Here is a 24,434-nt window from a genome sequence, read left to right as displayed (position 1 = left end):
CAAGGGAGTAGGGACTTGCCAGGCACTACAGGCAGCTGGCACGGGCCAGGTGGCCTGAAGCAGAAAGCCCTGGTAGAGAAACGGATGAGGTCCCCATAGCAGGAAAGTCACAGGCAGTGGAAAGCCGATGACAAAGGGCACTGCATGCTGCTGGCGGGTTGCAGAGTTGCCTCTGGGGCCACGGAGGAGCCTTTTCGAGACTTTTGAAGATTTTGAATCAGGGGGTCTGATCAGATATGCATTCTAGAAAGATGACCCTCTGTCAAAAGCAGAGGGAGGGCTCTATTAAGAGTGAAGGTTAGGGGCGCCTGGGTGGCGCAGTCGGTTAAGCGTCCGACTTCAGCCAGGTCGCGATCTCGCGGTCCGTGAGTTCGAGCCCCGCGTCGGGCTCTGGGCTGATGGCTCAGAGCCTGGAGCCTGTTTCCGATTCCGTGTCTCCCTCTCTCTCTGCCCCTCCCCCGTTCATGCTCTGTCTCTCTCTGTCCCAAAAATAAAAAAAAAAAGAGTGAAGGTTAAGGGGCGCCTGGGTGGCGCAGTCAGTTGGGCGTCCGACTTCAGCCAGGTCACGATCTCGCGGTCCGTGAGTTCGAGCCCCGCGTCAGGCTCTGGGCTGATGGCTCGGAGCCTGGAGCCTGTTTCCGATTCTGTGTCTCCCTCTCTCTCTGCCCCTCCCCCGTTCATGCTCTGTCTCTCTCTGTCCCAAAAATAAATAAACGTTGAAAAAAAATTAAAAAAAAAAAAAAGAGTGAAGGTTAAGAGGTCACAGCAACAGTGCAGGCAAAACCCTGCAGAGGCCAGAACTGAGGTCAGGGCGAAGGGACGAAAGAGGGGAAAGGGGGTCGTAAATATGAAGAGATAAAACCCATAGAAAGTGCTAATGGACTTGAGAAAAGGAGGGAGAAAGAGAGAGAGGAGAGCAGAGGAACCGCTGGGCGCGGGTGGCTGGGTAGACGGAGAAATGGCAGCCAGGAGCAAAGGGCCAGCATCAATCAGGCGACGGTTCCGATCCTCTCCCAGAATGTGCCGGTCAAGGCGCTCAACTGGATGGGTCTGTCATCCAGGGGAACAGCTGAGCAAGCGGTGAGACCATGAGGAACACCGATGCGCGGAGGGGGGGCCAGAGATCAGGAGAAGCAGAGAGAGGGTCACACAGGAAGGAAGGGCTGTCACAAGGGCCGGTCAAGATTGTCCAACACTGGGGAGAGGTTAGGTAAGATGAGAACACGCGAGAGCTGTGGAAACAGCAACACAGGGAGAGTAACCTTTGTCAGAGTGGAGAAGTGCTAGGGCCAGCGGGGTGTGGTACTTCCTCTCTCAAGTTCCAGTGTGAGAAGACAGAGAGTGGACACAAGCTGGGGGGGGGGGGTGCAGAATCCAAGAGAGACTTAGTGTCTGTTTCTTAAAGATAAGAAAAAGTTAAGGGGCACCTGGGTAGCTTGGTCAGTTAAGCGTCCAACTCTGGGCTTTGGCTCAGGTCATGATCTCACAATTCGTGAGTTCGAGCCCCGCGTCAGTGCGGAGCCTGCTGGGGATTCATTCTCTCTCTCCCTCTCTCTCTGCCCCTTCCCTGCTCATGCTTCCTCTCTCTCTCCCTGTCAAAATAAATAAATAAACTTTAAAAAAAAAGAAAAGAAAAGAAAACCTCAAGTGCGTTTCCAGATTGTGAGGAAGCAACAAGAGAAAAGACATGAAAAACGAGGAGGAAAAAGCAGTACCTGGTAGAAGGGACCTGTAAATGAGGAGACTGGCACAGAGGATCTTGACAAGAATGAGAAATTGCGATAACTAGGAACTCTATTTTTAGAGCTTCTAGAATGTTCTCTCAACATATAAACATGCCCTTTGATAGCCACTGGCCTCGGCTCTCACACTGGCTCAGAGACCTCCACGATGCACTGTGCCATCACCAACGCCAATCCAGGCCCTAGATCCCTGTGACCGTGAATGTGGATGAGCACCTGCAAGGGTGTCCACGAGGCTGCACATGAAGACTGAGCCACAGGGAAGGTCAAGGCACTCACCTTGCATCATACTCCTGTAGGCAGTGTCTGTGATGGCATAGATGTGGGGGGGCATCTCGTGCCTCTTCTTGCCCTTGTACATTTCCACGATCTCCTCGGAGTAGATGGGCAGGTTCTTATAAGGATTGATGACCACACAGAACAGGCCTGAATAGGTCTAAAGAAAAGAGCAGCAAACAGGAAAGGGTTAGGCAGTCTTGATTCTCAAGGGGGTACAAATTGGGTGGCAAAGTTATCTGCCACCAAGGCCCGGATTCGGGCTGCTGTGAAGGCACCCCGGGACGCCCTAACTCTCTGTGCCGCGCCCTGCCAGGCCCGCTGCGGGGGCACGGGCACCGGCACCATCTCTGCTCACTCAGCAAGGGTGCTCCCCCGACGGCGTGACCGCTGCCAGCTCTGTGCGCCAACGAGCAGGTGCCTCGGGCAAGAGCCATGGCAAGCTGCGCAGACGGTACGAGTCCAGTGACAAAACTCAGATCCAGGGACAATAAGAGATGTGTCTGCCGTCACGAGATGCACAGAGAGAAAAGAACCGGGCTGCAGCAAAAGCAAACTGTGCAGAAACACAACGTATTACGCCCTCAAGGACTCTCGGGGAGACAGGCAAGCCTACACTTTTCCAGCATCGGGAAAACCCCGACCAGACCTTTTGTGGGCTAGTATATCGCTGACAGCTCTCCCTCTCGAATCGTCTAGAGACATTCACGTGAGCATCCCTCAAAAACTCGACCATTTTCATGTCCCCCGTGAGCCTTCTCCAAGACTCGAGTCTTCTCAGAAGGGGGAGCCCGATTAGCCAACACCCTTCACGTGAGGCACCCAAAAATACACCCAATACTCCAAGTCTGACCTGATGGGATTAAAATCCGACCCCAGAGTCAGCCGTCCTGAGTTCAAATCCCAGCAAGGGCCAAGTTTCTTAACCGCCCTCTCCCTCTATTTCTCAATCTGTAAAGTGGGGACAGCCGGACTCTATGCCTCCCTGAGCAGTTTTCAGGATTGGCACGCACCCAGGAAGGCCTTGGAGAAGAGCTCTGAGAAGGTCAGGAAAGCAGGGTCCAGTGGCAACTGGCCAGACAGCTCTGTCTTTCTTCAGGGGCTTAAGGTAAACTCGTGTTAACTTGTGACTACTAATTCTTTTTCTAATAACCTGCTCCTTTGTCTTCCAAGATCTGTCTCCCGGGCCAAAAAAAAAAAAAAAAAAAAAAAAAAAGACAGACTCCGAACAAGTTGGGCATGACTCCTGAAGCCACCCAGGTGGTAGGTGCTCAGATGGGGGGGGGGACGCAGCCCAAGCCCCCTCTTCCGAGGACAACACACCAGAGTTCCAGAAGCAGCCACGCAAAGCTGTGATTCACACACACCTGCAGCCCTGACTCTGTTGAGTGACAGCTGAAAGCCATGAAGCAGTTAACCACAAAGCTGGGAGCAGCCCTTGGTGTCCCCCTCCCCCTCCCCCTCCCCAGGCCAGACCTCCCCGGTCAGAGGCCAGTTCTCTGAACTCCTATCTTTTTGTTTTCCTCATTACAAGTGGCCTCCACCCTCACTGTCCACGGCTGTGCCCCTCGGTCCAATAGCAGCCAACACCCACAGGGCACTGTGCTATGTGTCAACCCAGCCCCATCCCGCCCTGCCCTCTCCGCTCCTGCCAAAACGGAAGATGGGTCTTGTGGCTGAACCCCAAGACAGGTTCCACACGGGAACTAGTCGCAAGGACAAAGCCCTTTCCAGCTGCGGCCAAGGGCTATGGCACGTGGACTTTCCAAACAGAAGTTAAAGACTCAAAGCAGAGTTCCAGGAGAGCCTGGGTGGCTCAGTCGGTTAAGCCTTCGCCTCTTGATTTCGGCTCAGGTCATGATCCCAGGGTCGCGGGATCGATCGAGCCCCGTGTCAGGCTCCCGCAGAGCATGGCGTCTGCTTAAGACTCTCAGTCTCCCTGCCTCTGCTCCTCTCCTGCCGGTGCACAGGCTGGCTCACTCTCTCCAAGATAAGATGAAACTAAAAGCGGAGCTCCAGAGGGACCCAGTAACCCACAGTGGTCTGCAGGCCGAAGAGCAGCCAAGTTTGGAAAGGACCAAGTGCATCTGGCTGCCTCTTCTGTTTGGAGGCGGGGACTCGGGGCCCTCAATTTTCTTTCTTCCTGGGATAATCAGTCATTTGTTTTCCCTCCAACGACTCTTTCACAAGGGACCAGGAAAGCTCCGAAGCAGAGAAGGCCACACGTGGTGTGGGCCACCTGCAGCGCGGGTATCACAGGAAGATAAGAGGAAAGCAGGGGACTTCTGGTTTTTCCTCCATGGGACTGTCGGGCCAGGATGAGATAAGGCCAGGGAGCAGTGAGGTCATCCCAGGAGCTCAGAAACAATTGAGCTCTGTTCCTGGGGTTTGAGAAAACCCACACTCTAGGAACTCGGCCCGATGAAAGCCAAGGACACATGGCCACACTTTTAGGGCGTGCCTCCGAGCCAGATGTTTGCAAACAGCTGGTCATGACAGCAGAAGGGGACCAGGGGTTCCCGGGACAAGGCTTTCTGACAGCTGGGTGGGCAGATGGTCCTGTGGACGGTTCTCTCCGGAGACCTTCAAAGTTCTCTGGGCTAATCCCATCAAACCAGCAGCCGTGAGCCCAGCAGCTCAGGTGGGAGGAAGGAGCCCTGATGGCGAGCCTCCCTCTCGATGCTTGCGGAGGCACGGACACCGAGCAAGTGGCTTTGCTCCCACATGGCTACGCCAGGAAGCTGCTCCATTCACGGGCCACAGAGGCTCTTTGTGCCCAGCCGCCCCCTGTCCCGGGGCCTCACCCCCCAAGGAAACAGACAGAGCAGCTGTGCACAGGATTAGCCACGCCGCCCACAATGCCAGGCGAACATGCTGCACAAAGGCTCCCCGGTCGCAATTTGGAGCGTCGTGTGCAGAGAGGTTGACTGTGAATGAGGCGGCATCCCCTGCCCAGCGGCTCCGATCCCCCCACAGCTCTGCACCTGCTGGGGTCCCCATTAGGGCGACTGCGGAGACAATGGACTTCTCTTCCGGGGAGGATGCTTAGGAAGAGGCCGGTCTGAGGCACACAGGAGGCAACAGAAACAGGAGTGAACGCCTCCAACCAAAGAGTCCTGCCTGCCTCCAGAGGGAAACCCACGCTAGCGGAGGAGAAACGAAGCAACCATCATTGAACCCGCTTTAATAATATTTCCCTTTGTGGGACAGAAGACTGCAGCCAGCTAAGGCAGGCGAGCGCAGGCCCCGCCCCCCTGATGTGTGTCGCACTCGGCAAATCCCTAGCAGGACACAAGCTGAACAGAGACCCCCAGCAAAGGCCACGCAGAGGAACAGCTACCTTCACTTAGAACAAACGGCAGCAGCGGCACAGTCCGGACCCTGCCGTGAGCCAGGTGCTGGCTGGCGTTCACACACTCATGAGTCCTCGCCTGCGAGGAAGTGGGGTTCCTCGTAGCCGCGGCGTGTGGTGGGGGAGGGATCTGAACCAGGACCTGGAGGCCCCAAGTGCCGTGACCTTCATCGCCCTGCTTCACCAAGCAGAGCCTGTGTCAGCTTAGGGGCACAGCAGAGTGGGCACGATCTGCTGTGGAGCCTGCCTGGGGGGCGTCCCACTCTCAGACAATAGGACTTGGCTCCCAGCTGCCCCAGCAGACAAACGATGCTTTCTCAGAGGCCCCCTGTTTTTCTACCAGTCGCCAATTCTGAATTCCAGTGGTTAATATCCTTAGGGACAGGGGCTTTTAATTCTGTCCATACGACATTCTCACCAAGGAAAAGATAGCTGGGCTGAGGGTCAAAAACCCCCGAGCTCCAGTCTCAGGATGCATGATCCTGCACTGGGCCCTTGCCCCCTCTAGGCCTCAGTTCTCCTCACCTGCCGTATCAGCAGGTTGGGCTAAGCTGGCCTACAAAGGACTTTTCCAAGAAGACGCTTCTGTGTATTTCCTTTCTGGTAGCTCCTGACTAATCAGGCCCATCCCCAAGGGGTGGTCTTCAACGGCAGGACATAAGAACTTCATTATCATGGACCGATTTAGCAATCGGCAAGGTAACACAGCCCCGGCATGCGGCTGGCCCGGTCAGAACTCCTGGGCAATCAATCCAAGAGGTTTGGGACTTCACAGAGGACTCTGGCACGTGGCAGGGCACTCGGAAGTAGCAGTCCAGGATGGCAGGGCAAGTGCCCTGTGGAAACATGTGCTGAGGTCACCCTGAAACTGTATAGAAAACAAAATGGCCGACTCTGTGGGGGCCACTCGCCATCCGTGTGCCAGGAGGAGCCCAGCACCTCCTTGTATTGCGTATATGATCATGAGCTGACCCCTGGGTCTGAGGCTTGGGCTTCCCATCTATGAAATGAGAGGGTGGTAAGCATCTCGAGATGTTTTCTTCCTCCAATTCAAACAAAGTTTTGAGAACTGTTTCATTCAGCTCCAAGACCAAGAAGGCCAAGGTAAACATAACAACATACCTAAACAAGGAGCTATTTTAGGAATAAGAGCCAGGTAGTTCTTCCCTACCTGGGACAAAACTAGAAGGAAATACCTGGGACACTGAACAGAAGAAATAAGAAATTAGCAATAACTTTTGTGACCCTAAGACTGAAAGACCTTGCAGCCTATTACACAGGAGACGGGAAAACGCTATGGTGAGGAGCTGTCTCTGTGCACAGGTAGCCCTGCTAAGCCAGAAGAAAGAGGGTGGCTCAGTTGGTTAAGCAACTGACTTCGGCTCAGGTCACGATCTCACGGTTTGTGGGTTCGAGCCCCGCGTCAGGCTCTGTAACTGACAGCTCAGAGCCTGGAGCCTGCTTGGGATTCTGTGTCTCCTCCTCTCTCTGTTCCTCCCCTGCTAGTTCTCTGTCTCTCTCTGTCTGTCAAAAATAAATAAGCGTTAAAAAAAAAAGAGAGAGAAGGGACAGCGCCTTCGCTGCACACCCCGGGCCCTTTACACGTGCTGTTCTCTGGACCCTAAGCCTGGCAGGGCAGGGGCACCGCCAAGCGGCACGGACCAAAGGTTCAAGTCCTCATCTCCGCTCAAAGCACACTCCCCAGGGAACTAAGCCACACCCACAGGCCTCTAAAAAGAACAAGATGGTGGAGGTTCCAAAATGAGAGTGAGCAAATGGGGAGGGGGAAGGGGACCAGGAGGTGCAGGAGGAAGGAGCGAGGCGGGAAACCAGGGCATGGCAGTGCCTTGCTTTAGAAGGAACTATCCTTCCTGTCCCCACCGAGACTGAGGACCAAGGCCCGTGGGTGGGCCCCCACACATATACATCATGATGTTCTCCCTATGTGTGGTCTCAAACAGGCTTCCTGTCGTGTTTCGGGCTACGTGAAAAGGTGAAATAATGCCGCGACAACATTCCATTAGGATGTTCGCGTGCCAAAGCTGGAGGATGTCACCGCAGCTTTCTTCAAGACCCCCAACGCTCCAGGACAGACCCGGGCCTCCCGCGCCCCCTGCGCCCTGGGCCCGGCCCCGCACTCACGTAGATTAGCCCTGAGTAGTAACGCTCCTTGAGATTGTGCAGCACCGATGCTTCGTTGAGGCACGTGAGCTCGGCCATGTCCTCCACCTTGGAGAACTTGGGTGGGTTCATCTTCTGGATGTCATCCTTGTTCACTTTCACCTTCTTCCCGTTTTCCACCAGCTCCACGATGGCCTCCTCGCCCACCTCTTCCTTGAGGCTGGCGGGCTCAAAGCCACTCTTGTCAGAAGGCACCCAGACCAGCTTCTTAGCCGCCCAGTCGGCCTGGGCCAACGGGTTATTGATGAAGTTTTTATCCACATAGAGATACTTATCAGCAGCTTGCTGAGCCATGGTGACTTACAGCCAGGACCTGCGGGACAAACAAGGACAAAATGTCAGGTACAAGCCACATCAGCCACATGAGGAGCGCTGAGCACCTCCTAGCTTTGCAAACGGCACGGCATTAGAGCAGAGCAAAACTTCTGCAACTGGGAGGCACTGGGAGAAAGATGTACATGACGGAAAAAACAGGTTGTCAGAGATCTTGCGAGAAACCAATGGTAAGGTATATCCTAGGATCCAGCCACAACCAACAAATCTATAAACGACCGCTGTGCCGGATGACGAGTGTAATTTGAGTCTCAAAGACAGATGCAACCATAGTCACTGTGCTATACCTGCCGAGGCAGGAAAGTGACCACGCAGCTCAAGAGGACCTCCCGCGAAAACAAGTTTCCCAGTAGCCCCCCAAAAAGGCAAAAAGTGCGACCGCACGTAATGGAAGTTGTCCGTTCAAAAAACTTTTTATTTCACGGAGTTCCACCAAGAGGGAAAAAAAACACAAAAAACAAAAAAAAAAACATGTGGCCAAGAGATGTTAATTCCATCTTGATAATACAGCCCAAAGAAATCAGGGGAAAAGAAAAGTCGGACTCCAGGAAATATCATGAGCAGCGAGAACACCTCCCTCCCGGGGCACTAACGCGGAAAGCACCCCTCACCATTTGTGTCCAGGAGAACTGAGGCACATGTGTGTCTTTTTTTTTTTTAAACTCATTTGCAAAATAAAGATGAAACAATAGCCCCTCACACCGGTGTGGCTTAATGGTTTATGAAATGCTTTCGCACGCCCTTTGCTGTCTCCAAAGATCCTCGTCATAACGCTGCAGAGTGGGTAAGACATGTGCTTCAGCCCATTTTACAGATGAGGATCCGGGAGCTTCCTGGAGGTTCAGGGGCTTGTCGCCCAGGGAGGACTCAGGACTCCCGGTCCCGTGGCCTTTCCACGGTTACCGCAGTGCTTATTCCTGCTCACAGGCTCAGGCTGGGGCCCTCAGGACTCTGAACGCAGGACTCCGAAACCGTGGGCCGAGATAGAGCCAGCCCACAGCCACCAGGGGAGCAGCCCAGAAGCTCACTGCCCAGCTCACAACGCAGGAAAGCCTTTCCCTTGTGAGGTCAAGGCCCCCTCCCCAGGCTGGAGGTTTGGGACAGAGAGAACAAAAGGAAAAGTCTGGGCCGCCCAGGCCTTATCTGGGCTCGTTAAATGCTTTCCAGATCAAGACTAAGGGGCTCCCCTGGACACGCTCCAGGAAAAGGGTTGTTTTCCAGGAAATCTGCTCTCTTCCCAGCCCCCACAGGAGGGAAGGCAAGTCCAAGGAACAGAGCCTGGCAGCCTCCCCCAGCAACCCCAGCCGGTGGCTTTGTTTACATTCCCAGCCAAGCAAACCCCTGCGGCCCCTCTTGGGGGACCAGGGGCATCATCCACCTGCAAGGACCACCCCCTGAGAGAACGCAGGGCCCAGAGCCAGGCAGCAGTCCACAAGGCAGGAAGGGACGGCCTGGCCTCATCTTCCATGTGGGGCTGGGGTCTAGGCCGCCTGCACGCCCCAGCCTCACCAGCTTAGTTCCGGCTGTCCCGGTTCCCACACTGGCCAGGCCATTCAAGCAAATCGGAGGCTTCCCTCTGCCAGAGTAAACATCAGCTGTCCTGTCCCTCTGTGCCATCCATCTGACCACTGGCCAGGTAGCCTCCCCAGTCTCAGGACCCAGGCTCCCGAAGCCAGTCTCCCCCTCATGCCACTGCCCTGCCCGAGGACTGGCAAGGACCACAGAGCACACGGCTTCGCGGGCTGCTGGGTCTCAACCTTTTTGCAAAGTTCAAACCAAAAATGGACAAGATAATCTCCTATCAATACGTAAGAAGGATTCACTTGAACCCTGTCCCCCCAAATCCTAAGTCTGCTGCTGGTTAAGAGTTCTCCTAACCCAGCCCAGGGAAGACACCCGAGGATATCTATCACATGCCCTCTTATGAGATCCCTCCAAGAGAAGAAGGGAAAGGGGGACAGTCATTAGGTCCCTGACCTACCAACATCAACCTTGCATCACCATCAATCGCTCTGCAAACGAGCTTTTATTATCCCCAATTTATAAATGAGGAAACAGGCTCCAAGAGGGCCAGTGACTTGCCTACTGTCCCCCCTTCCAGTCATGGGTCCACCAGGCCCCCCGGCCTGGGGTCTCCTTAGCACACTTGTGCCTAGGGTCCCACGGAAGAAGTCGGGCTGGAGTTGAAGCTGGATCAATCGGTAAGTTGAGTGGGACACGGGGTGTGTGGGGGAATACATTCCACAGCGGTCAACACACAGTTACTGGGCTCTACCAGGCAAGGCAGGGAGGCTGAGGGAGCCTTCCCTGTGTGGACCACGTGACCAGTCCAAAAGCAGGGCGCACTAGAACTGTTACATTCTTGCCCTCCTGGTCTTCCACCGGTGCGTGTGCACTGGCCGGCCATGAACATGGCAGCCGCTGGCAGGGGACCACTCCACCTGGCCCCTCATTCTGCCCTACCTTCAGGCCTCAGTGGGAGGGAAGGGGGCGCTTACGGGGCAGCACTGTCTACCCCCAATGGCCACCAGAGACCTAGAGGCCAAGCCGCACTTCCTATAAGAGAGGGGGGCACGCTGTGACCGCCTCAGAGCTAGACCAACACAGGGGGCTGCCCCTCTCTGCCTCTGGGGGTGCCGAGTACACAGGTGGGCACCCTATATGTAGGTGGGCCTCCGTGCCCCTCTCTGAGCAGAACTTTCATGAAACGCAGCTGAGCCCTGTTTGGCCAGGCCGGGGACAGAGCCATTTGGTGTCACTGCTCTGCTGGAGTGATGTGGGTCAGCAGCAGTGCCAAGGTCAATACGCGGGTTGGATGGCAGTGGTGGGGGTCACAGGTCACCACAAACAATGGGGTTTATTAAAGCCCTCCCGCCAGCGCAAACAAGAATATCCATATTCGGTGACCGCAGCTGAGCTCCGGTGCCCACCTGAGTCAGGTGAAGGCACCCTCGGGTCCCAACAGGGCTGCCAGCGATGCACTCAGGGGACGGTCAACTCTAAGGGCACAGATGGACTAAGCCGTTAGTCAAGAGCTGTTAGAAATGAAGAGGGGAAAGAGAAAGAGAAAGAGAGAGAGAGAGAGAGAGAGAGACGAAGGGAAGGAGGATGAACAGAAGGAAGGAAGGGATGAAAAGGGGCATCAAAGAAGGGATGCTAGGGGGGCGCCTGGGTGGCGCAGTCGGTTAAGCGTCCGACTTCAGCCAGGTCACGATCTTGCGGTCCGTGAGTTCGAGCCCCGCGTCAGGCTCTAGGCTGATGGCTCGGAGCCTGGAGCTGTTTCCGATTCTGTGTCTCCCTCTCTCTCTGCCCCTCCCCCATTCACGCTCTGTCTCTCTCTGTCCCAAAAATAAATAAAAACATTGAAAAAAAAATTAAAAAAAAAAAAAAAAAAAAAGAAGGGATGCTAGGGAGGCATGTGGCCACTTCTCCCCTCCCTAGCCTGGGACCATGCTGAGTGGCCCCTTTTGTAAAAACTATACAAAATATAAAAGTTTTGAAAATGAAAGACAAATATCCCCATACATTCCTGAGATCCTCCACCCCCCCCCCATCAGTTTGCCCTTTCTTTTTTTAATGTTTGTTTATTTTTGAGAGAGACAGACAGACAGAGTGAGCGAGGGAGGGGCAGAGACAGGGAGACACAGAATCCGAAGCAGGCTCCAGGCTCCGAGCCGTCAGCACAGAGCCCGACGCGGGGCTCGAACTCATGAATCATGAGATGATGACCTGAGCCGAAGTCGGACGCTCAACCACCTGAGCCACCCAGGCACCCCAGTTTTCTGTCTCTTTTATGGTCCTTCCGGTCCTTGTTCATAGAAACACTTGAGACTTTTAATTATCACAGGCAGAGCACGGGGTTTCACGTTGTGGATTTTTCCCATTTACTATAACCACTTCCCCGCTGGGCCATTAGTTTCCTTGTTGATCATTTTCTCCAAACGCTTCATTTTCCAGGTGATGAGGCAGAGGCTCTGAGAGGGAAGTAATCCCACTTGGACACACAGCTGGGGAAGCGAGGACCCAAATTCAGGACTGCTGGCTGCAGGGCCTCCTTGAGAAACACTGTTCATGGCTGCAGGATATTCCAAAGTGACTTTTTTTTTTTTAAACCACCACGCACTAGGTTTTCTCCTTGTATGGTGGACCATCTTGAGATCAATTCCCAGAAGTGGAGTGACTGGAACAGGGGAACATCCAGGCATTGTTATGGCCCTGACAGGTACGACTCAAAATGTTTTCCCCCAGGGTCGACGGGCTCGGTCCCATGACCAGCGTCCCCATGCGGCGGCCACCAAGCCAGCACTGGGAAAACTGTCTGCAGGAGTAAGGCCGGTGGTTCAGCTTAGGGAACCTCAGGAAATTCTGGAAATCTGTGGGACTCGCAGGCCAGCAAGGAGTTAAGGAAAAAGAAGGCAGCTTTCCCCATTGGAGATCAGATCCGGCAGAGGCCGGCCCTTTCCACACTGGCTTCCTGCGGGTGCCAGTACAACGCCAAGAAACCCAAGTAGTTGCCTTTTTAGGCCATAATCGAGAGGACACGACCAGAGGCTAAATTAGGACTCACAGGAAATGATGAAACTGAAAGTAAATAGGTTGACCAAAAACCTCTGCTTTCAACCCAAAGTGGAATTCCTTGACTATCTGCCTTCTCCCCTTTCCCCTGAACACCCACTTGGACCTTTTTACTCTTTCCTTTTTTCCCAAGGACCCCCTCTCTCCCCTACCTTCCTGCCCTTTGCTTGGTTCTCTTTTTAGTTACTTGTATACTTGTTTAAGAAAGGAAGGGCTAGCCCCTAAAAGACAGAATTTATTCTGCCGGGAGCTTCTCGATTCCTCAACAACGGGGTTTGTGTAAAGCCTTCCGTGGCCAGGTTCTAGGCCTAGGGCTTCAAGTTCTCCCAACCCGTCTCAAAGCTACCCTGTGTGACGGCCTGGGAATAAGCTCTCCATTTTCTCCATCCCCGCAGGTGAGGGAAATGAGGCCCACACCAGTCACAAAACCCAGGTTCAAACACAGACCCACTCGGCTTCCACCGCAACTGCCTTCCCTGTGAGCTCTCTGGTGCTGGCTAGAGAGAAAACAAACTAAGAACCCCCTGGTCAGTTAAGCAAACCAGGGACACGGACGCCGATCCTGCCGACTGGAGGCTGCAAATCCCACCTCCTGGTGCTGGTCTGAAGCAGGAACGCGTCACAGTCCCCTCTTGAGCTGCTGACACTAAAAGAAGGGTTAGGGGTCTGACCTTGGGTGAGCTATTTCCGTTCTCTGAGCCAAGGTTCCAGTTCAGAGACCCGGTGGGCTCAACTCAAACACTGAAAGCCTGTTCCAGGTTCATCACTGATGTTTTCAAGAAGGCCCCTCTGATCCTTTGTCCCCACCCCCACCCCAGAGGGCCCAGGTGAACATGTCCCTTTTCTTTGTTTTTATAGCCATTGCTTTGGCGTTAGTGAAACTATCAAGATGCCTGAGTTCCACTGTTACCAAAAGGCTCTACGAAGGCAGCTGCTGAAATGATAGAGAAATTGTCAAACCCCAGGGCTCCTGGGTGGCTTAGTCGGTTAAGCGCCCGACTCTTGATTTGGGCTCAGGTCACCATCTCACAGTTCGTGCATTGCCCGATTGCCCTGCAATCGATCGGGCTCTGTGCTGACAGAGTGTGCTTGGGATTCTCTATCTCCCCCTGTCTCCCAAAAATACGTAAGCGTCAAAAAAAGAGAGAAATCGTCAACCCCCGTAGATTTACTTATTCAATGAATCAATACATACTGAGGGTCTGTTTGCAAAAATATCATGACAAAGGTATAAAGGACCCAAGGAGTTTATAATGTAGTGGGATGACAGGACAGACACCCATGCCACTAGTTAAAGAGCCAACCTGGGCAATGCAGCCCGGACAAGGGGACCACAAGTGGACAAAAAGCAAGCACTCTGGTTTCCTTCTGTCCTGCACGCTGCTGCACGACGGGCATCCGATACACAGATGTGCCGTATGGATGACGAGGAAGCATTTGTTCTGCGGCCTTGGGCGCATGCCACCTCTCTGACTCAACCGTGCATGCTGTCTTCCCTATCTATCGAGGCCGTTTAATTCAACGTACACTCCTTAAATGTGCACAACAATGGGGCAGGATGTCTGTCACTGTGGAACATTTGCTGCGGAGGGGGGGACCATGCAAACGGCCAGCTCCAACATGAGACTCGGTGGAGAAAGATGAAGGAACATGTAACTCGCTGCAGGAACAGAGAGGAAGGGGTCGTTCAGCGGAAAACCCAAAGCACCAGGGAGTTCCATGGAAAGGATGGCATGTAAACTGGGTCTTAGGAGAGGGGACGAGAATTGGTGGGGGAGGGGAAGAGTTGGTAGAGAAGGATTCAAGCCCAGGGAGAAGAGGGGGCGGTCTTTCATAAACCGTAAAACGGTGTGATCAGTTAAGGTAGGGCTCCCTAGCCTCAGCACCCTGAGCATTTGGGGCCACGTAAGCCTTTGTTGTGGGGGCTGTCCTGTGTAGTGCAGGATGTTTAGCAGAGTCTCTGGCCTCTACCTTCTAGACGACAGTAGCAGTCTGCCCCTGGTTGTGACAACCAAAACTGTCTCCAGACATTGCCCAGGATGGGGGCTGGGGGAGCAAAACTGCCCCCAGTCGAGAACCACTGATTTAAGGGCGAGCTGCATGAGCAAAGGTTGCACAGAAGCCAAAGTTCTGCTTTGTAAATACTCTCTGGAGTCTGAAGTGGACACTTCTTAAAACAGAAGTCCCTAGTGAAAAGTGATTCCCAGGACCCAAACGATGACCACTATGGATGGCACGGTCACCAAGGAGTGACTGCCCTTGTAATACACTGTATTTTAAGGGATCTGACCTGACTGAACTCATTACTGGACTATAAAGATTCCCGAATGTCAAGGAAAGAAAGAGGAAAGAAAGAAAGAAAGAAAGAAAGAAAGAAAGAAAGAAAGAAAGAAAGAAAGAAAGAAAGAAAGAAAGAAAGAAGGAAGGAAAGAAAGAAAGAAGGAAAGAAAGAAAGAAAGAAAGAAAGAAAGAAAGAAAGAAAGAAAGAAAGAAAGAAAGAAAGAAATCAGGCAAAGGAGGCTGATGTGCCTCCCCAGGCAAGGCACAAGTCTCCAGGACCTCCAGCGCAGCCGCTCCACAATCAAGTTCACTGGCAGGAGGAGGTCGGGTGATTCACGGAAGCCAGGCAGTAACCACGCTCTGGGGGGCTGTTCACATGGCTGTGCTGACTCACCTGGGAACTGCATCAAATGCCATTTATTGAAATGTTTCGACAAATCAGGATTAATCCCAAGGATGATACCTAGATAAATGTATCCCGCCCAGAAACCTCCTCCAAACCCCCTCAAATACGTCCGATTGCCCACCAGTCGATGCCTCCACCCGGAGAACCCACAGGTACTAGGACACCTGAACCCCCCCAAACCCGCACTCCCTTCTGGGTCTCCATCTCTGGGAAAGACACCATCGGCCTGGTCGCCCAAGGCGATCACTGTAAACTCCTCTCGGATGGATTAGCAAAGCCCTCTGTCAATCCCACGGCCAGCGCCCTGCTCCAGGACTGCGTCCCCTCCTTTCCAGGCTGCACAGCGGCCTCCTTCCTGGCCTTCCACGGGGGCTTCTACCTCCTTCCAATCCATACCCCTGCTGCCTTCAGGATGACTCAGCAGCCCCGTTTCTATGCGTGCTATATCCTCTTCTATCGATAATCACTCGCCAGTTCGAAACAGTTCAACGGCTCCACACCTCCTCCCGAATAAAATGTCATCTTTGCAGGCTGAGTAGGCCCTTCGTGATCACACCCATTCATCTCCAGCCCTTCCTCATAACCAAGTCCTGTTCACAGCTCGCTCTCCTCGAGCCCCCTCCTCTGCACCAGAAGCCCTCCTCTCTCAAATCTCAGCGCAGGCTCCGTCCTCTGCAGGGCCCTCCCGGATTGTCACTACGAAAGGACTTCCCATAAGCCATCACACGGCTGAACTGTCGGATCTGCCGTTGCCTCTGAGCACAGGAGGCAGGTCTCATTCGGCTGATTTCAAACGTCTAGCGCAATGCCTGACCCCAGCAGGTGCTGTTAAGGTTTCCAGAATGAATGTATGAGGAACAAGGCAAAGAGGAGGAAGGAGTCACAGAGGAGGTTTCTATAAAGGTGGGAAATCTCCCTGAGCTGTGCAGAGGGCCAGAGGGTTAGAGAGCTGACGGGAATGAGGAAGGAGACCCGAGCTGGCGGCACCCAGGTCCCAGCTGCTTCACTGCTGCAAAACCCAAGCCATTAATGGACCAGTTCTTATATTCCCAAAACGAGAAGCGAAAGAAAGCACACCAGGGCTTTCAATCCACGATGAGAATAGGAGTGAAAATAATTTATTGGTCCCCAGAAGCTTTGCAGGAGGTTGAATAAACCACCTCAGTTTTCTGGAACCTTCTAGTGCTTCCTGATGAACCAAGGTGGAGGCACCTACCATCTACCACCAGAGACACCAGAAGTGACTTGGCTGGTGTGGCGTGGCCTCTTCCCTAATCAGGACCCGTGAAGCCACCTCGGGCTGCCCTTCCTGCCTCTCCTGGGGCACTCAGTCTGCTAAGCAAGTGCTGTGCTGTAAATGCTGATCTTTGGTACCAATTCTGCACAGATGGAACTTGAAAAAAACCACTGTGATGTGCAGCTCCCATTCTGTGAATCCCGAGACAAGTCCGTAATGCTCTGTCATGGAATGGAATGGGCACAGATCTGGAATCACACAGACCTGGTTTTGAATCCCCCGCTCAATTCCTGTAATCTTTTTTTTGGTTTGTTTAATTTTTTATATTTATTCATTTAGAGAGATACAGATAGCATGAGAGGGGGAGGGGCGGGGGGGGGGAGGGAGACAGAGAATCCCAAGCAGGCTCCATACCATCAGCACAGACCCCCCAACGCCGGGCTCGAACTCACAAAACCGCGAGATCATGACCTGAACTGAAACTGAGAGTCGGGTGCTTAACCGACTGAGCCACCCAGGTGCCCCCAATTCCTGTAACCTTGAAGCTGTCACCTCAATTTCCAGACTCTACAGGGAGAAGAAAAAACTCTGTATCAGAGGACTTGCAACTCAAGCTCCCAGGAAAGACTCTGACACCGAGTAAGAACTCCCCCATCTTGTCCTCCTGACCTCATTAGCTCTAATCCTTCCCTAGAAGGACACCTGGGGCCTATGAGAAGTTGCCAGAAGTTTGGTGACTCTTTCTCCAGGCTCCACCAATCCCCCGAGAACAACATGGCACAGTGCAGTGTCTCCCAACCAGTCATTTCGCACGAAGGAAGAGGGTTTCGTGGCCAAACGCGGTTGGAAACCCGCCTCCCCGTTGCCCTCCTTCAGTCACGATGCACACAGAGTGCCCTGAGGAGCCCGCAGTTACGGAACCCCGTTTCACTGTGTCCAATCGGGCTAAGTACCCTGGGATATCCTGCAGGAGAAACGTTCCTCAGGGCTGGCCTGGGAAATGCTGGGCGGGTGGGATGTGCCACGGCAGAAGGGCTGAATTGGGGTCTGGCTTGGCACTGAGCAGCTGCTTGGCTCTCAGGCTCAAACAAGATAATGGACACAGGAGCCGCCCTGCATAAACGCCGGGGCTGTCGGAACAGTCATCCACAGGGAGGACTCAGTCACTCTGCCAACCGAGGGCCGACCTTACCGCAGCCGCCCACCCACAGGTGCTCGGTCTCCCCGGGGAGGGGGAGGGGGAGGGGGAAGGGAGGGTCCTCCCGGGGCCCAGAGCCCAGGAGGCAGAAGCTGTTGAGGACTGGGAAGGATGGGCCCCCTTACCCTCCCCCCCCACCCGGCCTCAGGAATGCTGTTTGCTTACAGAAGAAGCTGGGACTTGTTGCCATGAGCTGTATTCCAACCCAAGCCTGTGTTGATGCTTAGCAGATAAGAAAACCAGACTAGAGACAGGCCAGAGAGGAATTTAGCACCAGAGCCCCACAGACCACCCCCCTTTACCCTTCCTTCCTCAGAGGCCACATGGAGGGGCTTCCCAGGACCCCTCAGAGCCCAGGAAACACTGACAAATGCTCACACCTGCCTGACTACGGAAGGCAGGGCCTGGGATCATTCTGACTTTGCCCTGCGTCCAACAAAGCCAGACCATCGAAAATGACACCAGCATTTTGTACGTTCCGTCCTCCTAGGTAAAGGACAGAAGGTGCACGAGGCTAGGTGGAGGGAGCAGCTGCAGAGGGGGTAACACAGCGGCTTACCTAGGATCTAATCAGCCACGTTGAGGAATGTGGGTTTTAGCTAGGGACGAGGGGAGGCTACCACCGTGGGGGGGGGGGGGGCGGGAGGGTGACATCACTGGATTTGTATTTTAAAGAGATCACTTGGACGGGCCATGGGAAGTGATCAGTTGCAAACTGGCCTGGATTAGCCAGGAGGGGGGTTTCCAATCTAAGAGAGAGGGAAGAACCCCAGGACAGGGCTAGGGAGAAAGTGGTAAAACGTCACAAGACAGGGGCAAATGAAGGCACAGATCTCACCCTCTGACAAAAAAGCCTGGCCGGGGGAGAAGCAGGACTCGAAGCCCCCCCGCAGCCATTTCCACCTAAGTAAGAAGCCCAGCTTTCCAGGGCCTCTCCAGCCACAGCGCCTTGGGCACGGATCTCGGGCATGATGATGTCACACAGACCAGATGGGTCACCTCCTCTACGATACTGTCCCTGTCCTCCAGGCCACAAGATACATTCTTCTTTTTTTTTTTTAATATTTTAAATGTTTATTTATTTTGGAGACACAGAGAGAGACAGGGCATGAATGGGGGAGGGTCAGAGAGGGAGGTACAGAATCTGAAACAGGCTCCAGGCTCTGAGCTGTCAGCACAGAGCCCGACGCGGGGCTCGAACTCACAGACCGCGAGATCATGACCTGAGCCGAAGTGGGACGCTCAACCGACTGAGCCACCCAGGCGCCCCACAAGATCCATTCTTAATGAATGAATCAATCCACCAATCGGGCCAGAAAGCAGAGCAAGAAGATGGCCCTGTTGTTCCATTCAAGAATTCTGCCACTGAGAATGCCCATCCGCCTAAACAGAAAGGTCCCCGTGGCCTTTACAGCCCAACCAACTCCTGCACCCAACGTCTCCCAACTGTCCTTCCAGTCCCCCCTCTCCTGTCCCCTGCCAGACACTCTCCAGTCTAGACCCGTTCCTCTCCCATCAGCCCAGCAGCCTTTCTTAACACCCCAGGAGATTATTCATCTTGCCTCCCCAGGCCGATACCAGCAAAACCAGCCTTATACCAGAACTACACTGCTTCTCTGCCCACCTTCCATTTGGCCCTCACACACCTTGGAGTCAGGGGCTGTCCCCCTGACCCCATACACAGGTGCTGACCAAGCCCAGGGTCCACAGAGAGGGCCCTCGCTCAGTGCTTGTGGAAGTGAACTGAATTGTTCAACACACTTGGGTTCAAGGCTCACGTCGCGTCTTCTGGGGGCCTGGCCGTCCAAGAAAACAACCATTCCCAAGTTAGCCCTCCCAAGCCCTCCTGTCTGATGTCGGGGTGGGGGGAGCACATCAGCAGCTTCTGCTCAGGCCCCTGGCCGAATCTGCAGTTACGTCACCTGCACTGGACCCTTGACTTTGCATTTAATTGTTCGGTATTTGCGTAGTGAGACCACACACGTGCCTCGCCTACCCGGAGAGACTGCAAAGAGAACCAAGATATCTTGGGCCAGTGTCTCCTCCCAAATTGCCGGGCACAGATCAGCACCAGCCTCGCCCCCAGGTGTGACAAGGTGGACAGAAGCTGCCCTCCCCTTAGGAATGCGCCCTGAACACACTGACCCTGCCCTCCCACCTTCCAGACCTGGCTAGGCCTAGGCGGCACGCATGTGCACAAAGGGGAACTTGAACCCTTCGGACTCCTGCGGCGGAGGGGTTATTCCCTCCCTTTGGTTCTGCCGAGAGGACGGCTTTTCTTTCCTCGAGCACGTGAGCACAGTTTGCTGAAACCCAATGCAGAAAAATAACCATACTGAAAAGATGTAATTACACGGCCACTGTCTCAACGGGAAAGTGCAGTGCGCTTGGTTTCCTGAGTCCACATCATGCCGGCTGAGAAATGCAACCCGAGATGAGAAACTAAAGACAATTTTTGAAGAACACTCTGTCCAGGGCCTACCAGGCCTACAGCAGCCTGTTATTCTGAGAGATGTTTAAATAACACACACACACACGCACGCACGCAAACCCAAAAAAGCACTGAGTAGTGTAACCACTACCACCAACAGCCATCTGAACCCTATTCCTGCTGAGCCGAGGGCTCTAAGGCCACAGATGGGGCCCAGTCACCACGGGGTCCCCGCTGCTTGACACAGGGAAGTGCAGCATAATACTGATGACCCGGAGTCACGGGGAAGGTGACAGTCTCCCAAAAGGTCCAAAGTCCAGGCATCCAACACCAGACTCTCTGCCATCCATTCTCAGAGGGCATGACGCTAAGATCGATAACCCTGCACCTTCTCTGGTTGTTTCCCCCTTTAGCAGGCAAGGCAGCAGAAGCTGGGGACAGGTGGCCTCCCGGATCGTATCACTGCCCTCCTCCTCCTCACCCACCCTTCCAGTCAAATCTGATTCATCCCTTTCTAAGAGACACATGACTGGCCAGGGGTCAACACAATCTTCCTGAATTGATCAAGCGTTTCATACAAATGGACTCTGATAATGAGCTTCATCGCTGAAAGGAGACAAGCCTTTCCAAGTGGTGATAACTTATTCATGACCTTCCCAGAAGGCATCTGAGAAGGAACCCGACTCAGGAGGCAGCCAGGCTGGCCCAGGAATTCCAGACCCATCGCTTAACTAAACCAACAGAACAAACTCTGCTTCGTTGACTCGGCCCCCTGGGCCCTAATTTCTCCATTTACAAAACGGAAGTGCGACCAGCTCCCCCTCAGGACAGCTGTGAGTACATGAGAGCATGTGAGGGTACAGCCCCCACCAGGTCTAGCTGACAGTCCCAGCTCTGCAGTGTAGTCAGCGCACTGCGCAACTCACAGAACAATTGTGAGGATCACAATAGGCTAACGGAGGAGTGTGGTGCTTGGTGGCGCCCCGGGGCCTGCGGGCCCCCCTCGCCACAATCTTTTTGCCTCTTCTCTCAAGAAGTCTGTGTCGCCACTGAGCTCATAATGAGTCAGTCACGGCACTGCCCTCACACAGCCCACTTCGGGGGGTTTGAAGTCACATCCTGCCTAGCCTCACTCAACATGATTTATTCCACCCCAGGAATGTAGCTCATTTCCCAGAATTTTGTGAAGAACTCGAGTTAAAGAGCTTGGTCTTGCAAGGGACTCCATTTATAGGCTCAGCTGCAGTGGAGGAGGAGACTCAGCTCAGCTCAGACCTGTAGGCGGGAACCACACAAAGTCAGTACTGAAAGAGGCCGCCGGAGCATCTCACCCTGGAGTGCCAACGTTTCTTTTTTTCTTTAATTTCAACCCACGGTAAAAAAAAAAAGTAAAATAAAATAAAATAAAGACTATTTAGATAATAGATAATACACACAAACATGTCTAATGAAAAGCTTCATGAAAACGATAGATACATACTATTCACCTTGATTATTTCCCATTCGAGTCTATCTTATTTCATGTCTAAAAACCCTGGTTGCCACCCGTGAAAGTAATTTCACGACCCACCAGTGAGGTCTCAGCTGACGGTCTATAAAACACCAGTCTGACTCCACTGTCACTGGGTAGATGAGGCTTGGGCTGGTCCAGTGACTCCCCAAGACCACAAGTTCGGCCAAAGAGCAGCTCAAGTCCAAAGCCAAAGCAAGGCTCTGTGGAGGTCAAACCTCCAGCAGGTAGGATGGCAGCCGCCTCACATGACATGTGTTGGGCATGTTCGTGGCCTGCTGCTCGGTCACCTGATCCCGACAACCTCAATAAAGCCCCGGTAGCCATCCTGCTCCCCACCCTCCCCCTTAAAAAAAAAAAAAAGACTCCGAGGGGGCGCCCAGGTGGCTCAGGCGGCTGAACACCTGACTTCGGCTCAGGTCGTGGTCTCGCAGCGCAAGAGTTCGAGTCCTGCGTCGGGCTCTGTGCTGACAGCTCAGAGCCTGGAGCCTGCTTTGGATTCTGTGTCTCCCTCTCTCTCTGCCCCTCCCCCGCTCTGTCAATCTCTCTTAAAAATAAACGTTAAAAAATTTTAAAGTAAAAATACAAATAAAAAAATCAGCGGCTCAGGGAGATAAAGCGCACTGCCTGGAACTGGGCACTTAGGAAACATCCCTTGAGGACCCGGAGCCCAGGGCGGGGAAGATGGAAGGACAGAGTTTCCTCGGTGCAGCATCACAACAGATCCAATCCACTATGATCAGAACATCACCCCTCCAAGCCCCAGCCCCAGCCCCAGCCCCATGCCAAAGAGACGCCCAAAAGTGACATGAGAGGGACAGTTGGATGCAAGACAGATCAGATGGGAGAGGAAGGCCACTGTCCTGCAGACATGAGCTCAGAGAAGCTACTTTCCCTGTACTTACACCGTGGGGTGGCAGAACCTAACCCTAGTGAACAGGCCCTCGTGCCTGCAAATAGCCTGTGGGTGGCTTGTTTACACGCACGTGCACGCGCGTGCACACACTCTATAAACAGGAAACCCAACGTTCCCTCTGGATCGTTGGTTCTGAACGCTTTCGGCCCGTAAGGACCCCTTTGAGAACTGGCTGACGGCAGTGAACCTTTTGTCTACCACCTTAGGGGGCCCACCGAGACCCTCAAGTACAGCCCATGGACTTTTAGAAGCCCCCCCCCCCCCCACATACACACACACACACATAGCCAGGTCCCCAGTTCCAATTTCAAAGGCAAAAGGACTCTGGCATGGCCTCCTTCTCCACCCAGGCGGCATGAACAAAGACTTGAGAGGATTCTCGTCCTTCGTTCCTCTCCAGAGGGGTAATGAGGATCTCACAAAAGAGGTCAGAGGGTGCAAAAGACAAACTCTGCAGTCAGGACAAGCCAACAGTGACCATTGTCGTGGGAAGTGAAGGACTCAGGATGGTTGGGGCAGGAGGCCACTTCCCCTGGGCTGCTCCAGATCACCCTGAGCTGCAGAAACAAGAAATCCAAACCTGCACGCCGAACTGTCCCTCCTCCCTACACTGCCATCACTTGGGACTATTCTCAAGTGAGCCAGCAGGTGCCAGCCCTGGGCACACAGGCTGCCTGGAGGACAGGACCGAGCTCCCCAGAGAAACCAGGGTGGGCAGGCCGCATCCCAGAGCCTTTGGCCTCCCTGGGGGAAATCACCCAAGAACTAGTCGCAGAGTGGAGATAAAACCCGTGTATCTCCCACGCTACAGAGAAATTAGATTACTAGAGAAGGCTAATTAATCCCTCGAGGAGGCTGTGGTGATGCCCCCGTCTGAAAGGCTGGCCACCCCAGCTGTCCTTGAGCAGGGAGCCTGGCTGCAGCAATGACCTCACCACATCCTTCACCAGAAACCCGGCTGCTGATTATTTAACCACCCGCCAAGAACTGCCCCTTTGCCAGGGTCTGGTTCCAAAGGGGCCAAGGCCAAGGCCGCACAGGAGAGAAGGAAGGAACAGCGGCCCCTGCTCTAGACAGCTGCCAGATTCGCACCGAACCCATCCCACAGACATGTGCACACACACAAACCTGTACACACACAGGCAGGTGCACACAGACACGTGTGTGCACACTCCAGGGATGTGGGATCAGGGCAAAATGTGATCAGGGCTGGCCTGGGGTGAGCGTGGGAGTCTCTACCCAGAGCTTGAGGGAATCTCTGGGAATGTTAGTTATTTTAAGGGGGGGGGGGGGGGGCGGTGCATAGAACGAGAGAGAGAATCCCAAGCAGGCTCCATGCTGCCAGCACAGAACCCGACACAGGCCTCGAACCCACGCAACTGTGAGATCATGACCTGAACCGAAACCAAGAATTGGATGCTTAACCGACGAAGCCACCCAAGCGCCCTTCCGGGAATGTTATTTGAGGGCTCTGAACCTCCCTGTCTTCATCCGTAAACCGGGTGTCACCGGGCCCACGCCCCACAAATAAAACCCGCTAGCACTGAGTTCTGGGTGCTTTTCGTAGGAGAGCTTCCCCAGCCCACACAACTGCGAGGTACGTTCTTCTAGGATCCCGTTCTGCAGATGAGGAAACTGAGGCCCAGAATGTCTAAGTGACTTGCTCAAGGGCACGCAGGTAGTAGCAGCTGGTGTCTGTGCCCCAGAAGTCTGACGAGTGGCCCTAGGGTTTTCATGCCTGACCACTCGGCTCGCCCTCTGAGCACCTGGTGAGGCAGCAAACGTGTGAGGTCTGTAAAGACCAGACAGAATCATCAAGAAGGGGAAGGAGCCTCTGGTGACCCACGATCTGCCCGGTCACGCACCACAGAGGCGGTCCTCCTGGCTGACGCCAAGCCCCTCGGTCAGACGCGTTTCCCTGGCAAACTCCTCTTTAACCTGACTCCCCCCACCCCTCCCAGCTGTCCCCTTCGGAGCCAGGAATTCAAAGCGCCTGT

General features: G+C 54.0%; 1 protein-coding gene across 1 annotated transcript in view; it reads right to left on the bottom strand.

Moving 5' to 3' along the window:
* The window catches only part of MYH9 (myosin heavy chain 9), a 93,223-nt gene that overhangs the window by 54,267 nt on the left and 14,522 nt on the right, over positions 1 to 24,434 (bottom strand). Inside the window, exons 2-3 of the mRNA XM_086712376.1 lie at positions 7,513 to 7,864; positions 2,022 to 2,178 (exon numbers count right to left, since the gene is read on the bottom strand). Coding sequence (XP_086568502.1) covers positions 2,022 to 2,178; positions 7,513 to 7,845 — 490 coding nt within the window. The 5' untranslated portion in view covers positions 7,846 to 7,864. The remainder of the gene's footprint in view (positions 1 to 2,021; positions 2,179 to 7,512; positions 7,865 to 24,434) is intronic.

Source organism: Puma concolor, chromosome B4 (genome assembly GCF_028749965.1).
Source record: "Puma concolor isolate L17-30 chromosome B4, mPumCon1.1.hap2, whole genome shotgun sequence".
Lineage (NCBI taxonomy): Eukaryota > Metazoa > Chordata > Mammalia > Carnivora > Felidae > Puma > Puma concolor.
Note: the sequence above shows the minus strand (reverse complement) of the source record. Positions and strands in the feature narration are given on the sequence as shown.